Source organism: Monopterus albus, unplaced genomic scaffold (genome assembly GCF_001952655.1).
Source record: "Monopterus albus unplaced genomic scaffold, M_albus_1.0 scaffold5.1, whole genome shotgun sequence".
Lineage (NCBI taxonomy): Eukaryota > Metazoa > Chordata > Actinopteri > Synbranchiformes > Synbranchidae > Monopterus > Monopterus albus.
In genome coordinates this window covers 2,350,652-2,362,367 of record NW_018127885.1, presented here as the reverse complement: position 1 = coordinate 2,362,367, position 11,716 = coordinate 2,350,652, and the positions used below count along the sequence as shown (strand labels likewise).

At 40.2% G+C, this 11,716-nt stretch overlaps 1 protein-coding gene across 2 annotated transcripts; it reads left to right on the top strand.

Annotated features, from left to right (window-relative positions):
- Window positions 1–6,614: 6,614 nt before the first annotated feature.
- Window positions 6,615–11,382, top strand: gnrhr4 (gonadotropin releasing hormone receptor 4). Of its 2 annotated transcripts, XM_020612453.1 has the most exons (4): window positions 6,615–6,632; window positions 7,255–7,758; window positions 9,624–9,828; window positions 9,915–11,382. In XM_020612453.1, exons 2-4 carry the CDS (start codon window positions 7,300–7,302, stop codon window positions 10,334–10,336), a joined length of 1,086 nt encoding a protein of 361 aa, XP_020468109.1. In that variant the 5' UTR covers window positions 6,615–6,632; window positions 7,255–7,299; the 3' UTR covers window positions 10,337–11,382. The 2 variants fall into 2 exon arrangements, with proteins under 2 accessions (XP_020468109.1, XP_020468102.1); XM_020612446.1 differs by lacking the exon at window positions 6,615–6,632 and having other exon boundaries at window positions 7,243–7,758.
- Window positions 11,383–11,716: the final 334 nt, after the last annotated feature.

Below are 11,716 nucleotides of genomic sequence, written 5' to 3'. Positions count from 1 at the left end.
CACTTGCAAAATCTTAGGCAATTGTTCTGGAGTCCTGCCAACCAGCAAAGACTTCCGAATGACTGATGATTTACAAAAACACTCCTGGACAAGCCATGGAAAACTTGGTGTCACATCCTAAATAACGCTTCTAAATCAATCCTATTTCTATATTATACATTCACGACTAATCAAGCAAAGGAAAAAACGTAATTAATATTTATCAGGAATTTAAAAGTCAAATATTCAGCGAGCATTGACTGGCAACATAAGCAACACAAACAGCCTGGCTTTTTTTGTATTTTGAGCCAAATGTTGCAAAATCTTGACAAATGCATGTCACAAAAACCGTTCTAACTTTGGTAGAAATGTTTTCAATTCATTATCAGTTGAAATTACCACAGTTGAGCCTTTTAATCATTCATTTTCAATTCAAACAATCAAAGACCTGATTCCCTGATGATTCTTTGCTTCTATGATCTTTGAAAATGTGAGGAATATGAACAATGTTATTCATTTATTTATTTGCCTGAATGAACCCTTCCACAATAGATTGACTCAAAAAAGCTATTTTACAAAATATCCAATTTACATACTTTGCACAGCATGTGCATTACATGTCCTCCCAGTATATGCAACACTCTTGGCTGACTGCAGGCGGATGTTACTGCAGGGGTCCAGGGCTGGGGAACAGCCCCTTTGTCTGATATTCATCCTCCTCTAAATTCTGCTGAGGAGAGGGGAGGTGCAGGGAATGTGTAGTGAATGTGAGGAATGCTACTGATTTCATTTCCAAAGAATTTCTCTTAGCATTACTTCCAGGTTCACCCAGCAGGACATCCATTCAGATATTATGTAGTACTGGAACTCAAAAGGATGAACAGTATTCTTTAGTATAGAATAATATTCTTCAGGCTGTTTCATCTGAGCTAATGGCCTTTCCATAATACTTTTCTGTTCTTGTGTGTAAGGCAGGGAAACACCTTACACTGATTACTGGCTGCTAAACACACAGACAAGCAAATAAACACACTTGTGTTCTCACCTGTTGACAAGTTATAGGCTTCAGATGATATGCTGCTTGTCTTTGGGGTGTAGGAGGACAAAACAGGCACCTAGACGAAGCCCATAAAATGGAAAGAGAGGGAGGAAGATATACTGTGTACTCCATACAACACAGCTCTAATTCAACCCTGCACCTTCTTGCTAAGGGACTCATCGTGAAACATGACTAAACAGTGACCCTAAAGGAATCCCACCTTAAGCTGATGCTGGAGTTAAGTGAAGTACCTCATTTGCTTCTAAATTTCTTTTCATCATCATGATCATCATCATCATTGTCAAATCTTATCCAATTCATGATATTATCAGTGCACCAAAACCAATTTTCTGAGTCAGTGAGCAGAATGCAATCAATGATGTCAAATCCAGACAAAGTCAAACAGATTTGGGATCATCAGTCACTTCTGAGTGAGAAGAACAGCATAATTCATTAGTTCATTCATCATGAGCAGTTCCAAAATGTGAATGAAAATGCTTAACAGGGTTATTAGAATTCATTCAGAAGAGCAGCTATAATGAAATATTTTGAAGGATTGGGTAGAGAATGACAGATTAAAGCGTGGCTGTATGCCAGCGTCTTTTCTCACATGAGCACTGTAAAGTATTTTGTTATTATGATGGATTTCACTGTGATCAAAGTCAAGCAGAAAGAAAAATGAATAGCATGCATAATGAATGTAGATTTTTGTTTTGCAGATGGAATGTGTCATGGCTGGTGTTGTTGGAGCGGAGGCAGGGAATAGGACTCTAATGCAGTACATGTACTATATGTGCTGCAGTGTATAGGAGTATATGCAACATACTGTATCTATAAACTCTTATGAAACATAGAGGCTCAGTTTTTGCTGCTGGTAGCACACAAAGTCATTTCTAAAAATATCCACAGGAGGGCAGCTGTGTCTAAAACAACACTGCTTTTTGAGCCCTCCTCCGCTTAGTGAACCTGCTCCATCTGCCCAGATGCCCCAGACATCCATTATTTACAATTTGGACAATGGTCCATGTTGTTTTGATTTGGTGTTGTTTGGTAGCATGATCTGTATGGAAAGGGATTAGTAACAACAGAGGTTGTCAACTTGCACACATTAGAATTTTTGGCTCATACCAAAGCACGGAAGAATTGATTTAAATGTGACTCATTTCCCAAGTGTCAGAATATTTGTCCAAAGCCAAGGTGCCACACATAGTATGGTAAAGAATACTGGCAAGTTGATTACTGCACACACAGCACTGTGAAGATGACAGACAAACACAAGTGAGAGCAGAGAGTAACCGCAGTGGGAAATGGCTGGTTCTGCATCCCCACATACATGCTACTCTAAAACTGTAATTTAGAGAAACCTTTAAAAACTTCACAACTTTTTCCAAGCACTTTTTGTAAGTGAACTGCTTGGTATTTAGATCTGTGAAAACCCAATCGACACAGTAACTGTACCACTATAAACTAATTAGAGCCTATATGAAAAGGCATAGAAATTGAGATGAAGCAACTTTATTAAAGTCAGTATATTAATGACATCAGCATTTTTACTAACTCTGTGTATATTGTGCATTTAAACTACATTAAAAAACTGTTCACATTAACACAAATCACATAAGATATATGCCTCTAATTTGAGGGGAGATTAGCTCCCTTAGCAGAATCCTCATTGCTTCTGGGATTCATTAAGAACACCCTCAAAGAGCAGAGGCTAATTGTGTAACCACTTGCTATATCTCTTAATGAAACACATGACTTCACACCTCTGCCTCAGCTTAACCCTTTCTAACCCATGGATTAGTTCAGTGAAAACAGTTTTTAAACCTCCAGTAGCAGTGTCTATAAAATTCTAGTTTCCTTTATTATGGAAATGACATGGTTATGTTTGAGAAAAACTGTGCTGATGAAAAATAAACTATAGTTAAGTTATGATTTGGGGCTGAGCAACAAAACACTTTTACAGTAAATGTCAGATCACGGTGTGTGACGGGGCACAACCACTGACTTCCTGCATTAAAGTCAGATGTTGCTACACGCCCATCCGCCGCCCCCACCTCCATGGTCTAACTTTTCATCTCTTTACATAAAGGTGTAGGACCAACAAGGCCGACAGACCATGTACTACACACCCAATTTTCAGCACAAAGCTAAACCACCAAGGCTCTTCACTTTGCTTCCTCTCCATAAATGCAGGTTCCTCCAGACCTTTGATCTGCAAGATCCAAAAGCACATTCCAAGACATCTCTTATCAGGATTGCGTTTTATTATGCATGACCTGAAACCATTTGGGAGGCATGACAGTGTGACCAAATGGTGACACAGGAGATGGAGCAGGAGAAAATTTATGCCCCACAGCAGCATGGGATCACACACTGAGAAAAAACAGGCATATGAAACAACAGTGGTCAAAGCATGGATAACCCCTGGGGTCATCCTTCTCTTCAGCTCTTCTCTCACAAAACTGATTATGACAAAATTTGAAAATAAAAAAATATGTGCAGTGAGCTGTGTGTGATGGAGACACACAAGCACACGTGTCCATCCACCCTGTCCTCCCCCTTCCTCTGGACCAGAACACTTTCATCCAGCTTAAGGACAAAGCACCTGTTTTCTGGGTGGTTAAACTTTGTTATGTTTTATTATTAACATATATAAACTAATGTAATGTGTAAAACCCTCATGTTAGTTTTTATGTAGCATGTTGCAGTTGAATCAAATTAGTTGTCACATTTTATGAATATACTGGATGCCATTAAAAACACATATATTTTCATTTTTATGCTTCTGTGCTGGTGACAGGAGGTTTTCAGCTTGTCTGTCTGTCTGTCTGTCCATTTGTCCCATTCTTGTGAACATGGTATCACACTGTCAGGTTTGCCCGGCTGCACCGGTCTCTCTCACCTCCCTCACTGTTGTTTCTCGTCTTCGGCCCATGATTGCACCACCTGGCACACCTGCTGCACATCCCTTGATTGTCACCAGCTGCACCTCATTAGTTCTGCCCTTATTTAAACCCTGCTCACCTATCACTCCCTTGCCAGTTTGATCTTGTTCACAGGCTTCCACAACAGTATTTTTGTGTATTGTCTGAATTCCAGTACTCCTCGTCTGCTGTCGTACTCTCCCGTTGCCACTCTGTTCCCAGGCTGTTCCTTTCCACCACGGACTACAGTACTACCTCCGGACCTTGGATCTACTCAACCCTTCCAGTCTCCACCAGACAGGTCGATGCGCGGTCACCAGTTGCCATCAGTACAAAACTCCTGTCTTCTTATCTCCTCAGTAACCTCTGTCTGCCACCGACCAGCTCAGGAGTGACCCCAGCAACGCAGCTCGGCCTACCCCATCCATCCCATCACTCCACGGTTGCTGCTGCTGGTCGACACCCAGTTACTCAGTTTTTCTTCGCCTGTTTGTGTCTTGCCATTTCGATGCACTGTACAAAATAAGCTACCTGGGTCCGCCATTCTTTTTTTTTGCTCACTCACTTCCCGTGTGCGAGCAAACCTAACACACACTTACTGTAATATTTGTAATGCTACTGGCTCCATCTTCAACAGGCTAATCCTATTCCTTTCCTATATACATTTGTATGTGTGCATAAAAAGCAATCCCCTTCTCACACCTATGGGTGACATGTCTTTCTCAACATCAGACCTCAGGTTCTGATAAGTTATGAGAGTAGCATCAATCTTCTCTAACTCTCAGCAAGAAACCAAATGTCAAAAGTGGCTTAAAACAGGAGACAGAACCAGACACTTTTTAACATTCAACCAAAACTACTGTCTTTTCCAACTCTTAACCAAAGTGCCTTTGCTGTGCGAACCAAAACTGCATGCTGGGATCAGGGTGTGACCCTCAATCAACTGTCTCAACTTTCAAACCAAACCACTTCCCTATAACTCGGTGTAAAAACACTGCCATCGAACATGAGCCTTAAAGAAATGAGAGCTCCCTTGAAACATAACTGAGAAATCAGAGCTATATAAGTGTAATTTCTAGCAGACAGGGTGGTCCTAGCACTTTTACTGATCCACTGAGATGAAAATCTAAAAGTGTTCTCCCTTTTCTGGCTCCTTCTCTGACCCTGTCTTGCTGTTTGCGTGTATGGCTGACACACTTCACCACTCTTCTTTCATATAAACAACCATCAAACCTCTTCAAAACTACTGCATTATGTGACCACAGTGATCCAGGCACAAACATGATTGTTTACACTGCCTGAAAACACCCTGAGGACTAAAAATAAGTTTCTCATTTCAAGATGTGTGTTTACTGCAGCTGAAATAAATGACCCAGTACAATGTGTCATCACTGATGAACACTTCCACTGCTTCAAGATAATGAGAAACAGCAACCCCAGGAGATCAGTATGGTCTCAGCTGTTAATCTAATAACCAATGCACATAAGCCCACAGTGTCCACCACTTCACTTTTCAGCTCCTCTTCGTTTTCTCAATTGTCACCATTGTTCAAAAGCCACACCGATGTTAATTCTGCTTTTACTTCTTGCAGCATCAAACTTCCTTTTGGTTCTAACATCCTCGAATATGATTTCCCATTTGCAAACAAAAGCTGCTGTGGGTACCTTCTCTGCCATTGCTCGCTAGCTTTAGCTGTAAAAACAAACCAATAACATGTCTGCCTGCCTGGCCTTGTGGGAGACTCTTGGCTCATGTGATGAGTGCAAGGGCAGAGTGGCAGGTAGGCCATTCAAAGGTTTTGTTCAGACCAAGTAAACTTACTGGTCAGGCTTTTTTCAACCCTGCTGCTGCCACAGACGATGGATTTTTTTCTTTATGTTGTCTGTGCGCTTAATATTCATTGCCATCAGGATGAAGAGAGAAGTTCAAGAACTGTAACAAAAATGCTTCTGAAATGAATTGTCAACCCTACTTTTAATGTCATTCTACATTTGAATCGCGAATGTGGGGTGTTTACAGTATATGCAGTACACCTGCTTTCTGACACATCTATTTAGTTAAGTGATGTTTAATACATTTTTAAAGCCCAGGATCACAAATCACAAAGTTGCCTCCAGGGGCTTTATAATGTATGTATGACAGGACATCCCCTACCCTTACACCCAATTCTAATAACACGGTGCAAATGCACAAGCAGATCAGCACAGGGACCCTTTACAGGACAGGTGTCGCTGGAGTTCACTAGTGGAGTATAATCCCAATTAAATTAGCAATAAATCAGTTGTCCTTAAATCAGCTGACACATGATGAACCTGTCAAACATCTTTAAAATACTGCAGGCTATCAGAAAGCATGACCAGGATTCAGAGTCTGACATTATCAGTAACGAGTTAAATATGAAGTTTCTTATCATCCTAGTGTTTGAGGAATATTTTGCTGCAAATGATCGAGTCATAGAAGCAAAAAAGTAACTGAGTAAGTGATTGAGCGCTACTTGAAACTGCCTCCAGCGAATAACAAATACTTACATTTTATTAGTGTTTATGGGAATGTTCTCTTATGTGCGTCAGAGCGCAACAGGGCGGAGGAATGAAGCGGACTGAAGCAAGAGCCGCAGTGACCTCACTGGAAACATGCTCACTGAGATTCCCACTATAGCGTCCACAGCTCTGCAGCTACTGTACAGGTAAGATGTTTCATCTTCGGTCGGAAACTGGTTTAAGCCCGATTACCTTCTTCTTCTCTTTTTCCTTTGTAACTATTGTGGGCAAAGTACATTTAATTAGTGAAAACAGTGAATGTGGAAAAGCAAAAATGTAAAAAAAGATGAAAAAATTAAAAGAGAATAATGGTTAGAAGTTCAGCAAATTACTACACTGTTATGCTATTATTGCTGGTATTTTTTCTACCTGTGCTGTTTTCTGGTTTCTCACACTTCCTATTCTTTTTTCCCGTTTGTAATTTAACGTTAGTGCCATGACTGTCACACTGTGACGATCACTTTGCACGCTCCTGGATACCAAATAGAAGCTTTACACGCGGTGGTACATTTATTAATGCATATAATTCCTACAGAGGAGTATAAAGGATGTAGGCTGTAGCCTGTAATGCAAACATCTGCTCCACAAATCCAGTCGAGCATTAAGAAATTCGACAGATATTTTGTTTTGCTTTGTTCTTCTTAATTTTCACAGTTTACAATCCAGTTGGAGACAAGGAAAGAGTCTAGCAGTGGCCGGAATTGTCGCCTGCTTGCTTTTATTTGTGGTGCTGTCAGTCAAACTCCGGTGTTCATTATGTTCCACCAGCTGACGGATCACAAAGTGAATGGCAGCTGCCAGGGGCACACCCCAATGTGCAATAAAAGCGCTGATGGAGACACACCCCAGCTTCCCACTTTCTCCACCGCGGCCAAAATCAGAGTCATCATCACCTTCACTCTGTGCGCAGTGTCAGCTGTATGCAACTTGGTTGTGCTGTGGGCTGCCAGCAACGGTGGCAAGCGCAAGTCACACGTCAGGATCCTCATAATGAACCTGACTGTGGCAGACTTGTTGGTGACCTTTATTGTGATGCCCGTGGACGCAGTGTGGAACATCACGGTGCAGTGGCAGGCGGGAGACGTCGCCTGCAGGTTGCTGATGTTCCTGAAACTGGTGGCGATGTACTCCTGCGCTTTTGTCACGGTGGTCATTAGTTTGGATAGACAGTCTGCCATCCTCAATCCTTTGGGCATCAGTGAAGCCAAAAGGAAGAGCAAAATCATGTTGACTGTGGCCTGGACGATGAGTGTGATTCTCTCACTCCCTCAGGTGAGACAACACATTTTGATTTTTTGGTATATAATTCTCAGCAAGAAAACTCTTCTCATATATAGCAAATTTCCAAAAACAAAAATAAAACAGGCTATATAGAATGATAGCCTGTGGTTTCCCAATGCAGAGGCCCTTTGTAAAATAAGAAATTGAGAGAGATGACTCACAAACCAAAAACATGAAAGGTAATAAAAAGTTCAACTGACACACATATATTCAGTATAGGACAAAACAAACAAATAAACACAAAACCAATATGGTCAGTATGGTAAGAAATAACAGTTTGTAAATGGCTTTAGAATCGGTGGGATAACAGTTATCAGTCTATTTGAGTCAAATTGCCTCACATTTCACATTGTGAACAGAAAATAAGGACACTAAATGGAAGGACAAGACCTTGAAACATACTGTGCATTTTTATTTTATTATTTATTTTTGAATACATTATTATTCTGTTCCTTTTAAGTGCATTTGTAAGTGTAAGGCTCGGGCATTTTGAAGAGCTCTAGACATTTTCCACGAGTGGTCTGAGCTACTGATCTGGATCTTTGCAGCAGTTCATCAGGACAGGCTGGCAGTTCCTACACTTAGATTTACTTGAAAACCTTTTACTTTGAATTGCCAAATTAAACCAATTATACATTATAGACATCACCTTTTGTACCTACATCTTTGCAACTAGTCTGTGGATTTAAAATTTCAACCTCTGCCGCTGTTTGCTAATTCACACTGTGCTCACATGCATTGCCATTATATTCAGGACCATTGTGTACAGAAACGCTCACATGCATTGCCATTATATTCAGGATTGTGAATATATTGTGTACAGAAACAAGAAACATTCCAGATTTCATGACACAACAGTGATATGTGATGTGCCCTGATTTAGACTTTTTCAAAATCCATCTGGCACAGTCTGGATTTAGATCCTGAGAGTGTAAACTGAGTTGCCTGGGAAAAGTGACAGGAAAGACAGTGACACAAATATTTGAAGGTTTCTCATTTTATGGTAAAGAGTCAGAATAGAACACAACTCAGTTTTAGTGGCTCCTGCTGCTGTGTTTTCAGTACATCCTAAATAAAACACTCTTGTCATTTTAAGTTTCAAAACAAAGGCTGCATTGTATCACTAGAAAGCAGACTGGCTTCCATACTACTTATTATTTGCTCTTAGACTGTGTTCTGAACAGTAACAGTGCATTGACGCATGATTCAAACAAACCATTTAGTTTGTTTAGTGATTTTGTTTGGCATGTGTGCTTTGCTGGCACTTGTTTAAAATAAATGACTGATTTGAGAAAACCTGATGTCTTTTTCGAGTCTCTCCTACATTCCTGGCCGCTCAGAGTCAACCTACCACAATGCGTAGAAGCAAATCATCGTTGGTTTTTAGTATCTGTATGGGGATTGTTGAAATCTCTTAATATAGAAAATGACCAGTCTTATCCTTTAAACCTTCAAATTATTTAATGTCCTGAGAATGTGTGAGCTTGATATTTCCTAACATATGAGTCACCCTAGAGGAAAAACAGAAGTGTGTTGCTCATTCAGTGGACTTACCCATGTTTACCTGGGCAGATGCACTGTTCCTGGTTTAAAGTTGCTCAGCTGCTGTACAGCTCAGCAACTGGTGACCTGACTCCTGGGACAGAGACAGAAGCCTCAGGTCACAGGGACTCTGACTGCGACACCTCCTGCTGCAGAGTTCCTTTTCTGGGGGGACAGGAAACCTACACTCCCACCACCTCAGCTAATGTCCCGGTCACAGACTGGTGGATGGAAGAGTAGTGGATGAAAAGTCTCCATTTTGTTTAACTGATTTATTGTCACCACTAAGCAAAACTATTCTTCCTTTCATACAGATGTTTATATTTCACAATGTGACCATCACTGTCCCAGAGAACTTCACCCAGTGCACTACCTATGGCAGTTTTGTCCAGCACTGGCAGGAGATCCTCTACAACATGTTCACCTTTGTGTGCCTCTTCCTCCTGCCTTTGGTCATCATGATCTTCTGTTACACACGGATACTTGTTGAGATATCCAGCCGCATGGCCCGGAGTAACCGTAAGTCTGATGTTTTCTTTTTAAATCTGATGCACCACCACACAAGGAGTTGTGCATGACAAAGACGGTGCTTTCTTCTCTTCCAGTGGTATCTAGAGACGTTCATCTCCGTCGCTCCCACAACAACATCCCGAAAGCTCGGATGAGAACTCTTAAAATGAGCATTGTCATTGTGACATCATTCATCATCTGCTGGACCCCATACTACCTGCTAGGCCTGTGGTATTGGTTGTTCTCTGAAAAAATGGAGAAGACGGTCTCCCATTCACTAACTCATATGCTGTTTATCTTTGGCCTCTTCAACGCCTGTCTAGATCCCATCACTTATGGTCTGTTTACTATTCATCGTCACCAGGGTCTGAAAGGATGTTGTCGAAGTTCAGACACACAGAGCGAATTAGAAAATAACACTTGCATGATACAACTGACTTTCCTATCGTCTCACAGGCAAATTGCCTCAGGCAGCCACAATTCAGACAACGAGGGAGCTAACGACAACAGCACATAAAGTGGCTCAAGGCCACTTATGTATTAAGAAAAATATAATGGCTCAAAGAATTTACATAAAAAGCATCTGTGCTTTTAATCAGAGCTGAGCCTAGTCTTTAACTAGACATGACAGTGTGTTCATTGAATTTGCTTTGAAATGCTAAAGCTCCATAAGAAATCTTTGCTCTTTTGTTGAACAAATCTGTTCCACTGATGAGCTCAATGTTGTATCAGCACTAGTTTGTTCATCCCACACATTATCTGTAACACATATTTTAGTTGCCACTGATCATATTTTGACAAAATCTGCAGACTGATGCCTGACATTGCTGTTTGGCAGAATGTACAAAATCCTGACTGATGCTGTAAATCACACAGAATGTCTCACACACTGCCAGTCAAAGCTTTAAGACCATTTTTGGTAGAATCGTCTTGTTGGCAATGCAGCTGTTTGGCTTGTGCTGTAACTGTTTGGCCACTGTTGTGTTCCATATTGGAGGTTTCATAGACATGTGTCATGTGGCTAACTTCTATGTGATGCAACTATTTTGGTTTATCTTTATATTTTTATTATATGTGGAATGTTGCCATAAGGTGTTCTGCTAATCATTATTTATTGACTGAAATGACTGCTCTGAAATGTTATTCAAAGCACTTTGTTTGCAATAAAAGGTCTGATTTTGTTTCTTAACAATAATGAATGCTACAGTACATGAGGCCCTATCATTATTGACCAGGACAGCTTTTTAAATAGTTATGGCCTACAGTACTATGTATCGAATGTCCGTGTGCAGCATGTTTTTGATTGACTGATTGTTTTGTGAAAGATGAATTTTGTGTTTACTGTGTTGAACAGAAACCACACTGGGGTCAAAGCTCCATATAATATCCACAAGTTATTGTGACACTTGATATATTTTATATTAGTATAAGTGTTATATTATTTTGTGAACTGTGTTGCTTGCTGTGATTGAAGACTTGACAAGAACAGTTAAAATTTGATAGTTTAAGTAAAATTTAGTAATATTGTAAAATAAGCCACAAATTTACACACACACACACACACACACAACCTGCAAACAAACTGTAGCATTTGTTTGTTTGATGATGTTCTAAAGTATACTTGTAAGTATACAATGTGTGTATTTATTTATTTATTGAATTAAAAAAATGCAGCCTTTATTTTTCACATGCATGGCTGATGCACAAGCAGTGAGCTCCTGGCTCATGTAGATTTGGAATTAGCTCAGCAAAGAGAAAATCTTTGTGGTTGTGGGATAATGACACTTTTAGTGTACTATGGCTGACATGTACATATTCTAATGTTTAACCACGAAAATGTTTTTTTTTTTTTTTTTTTTTTTTTTTTTAAAAAAAAACGTCTCTAAAAATTTTGTGT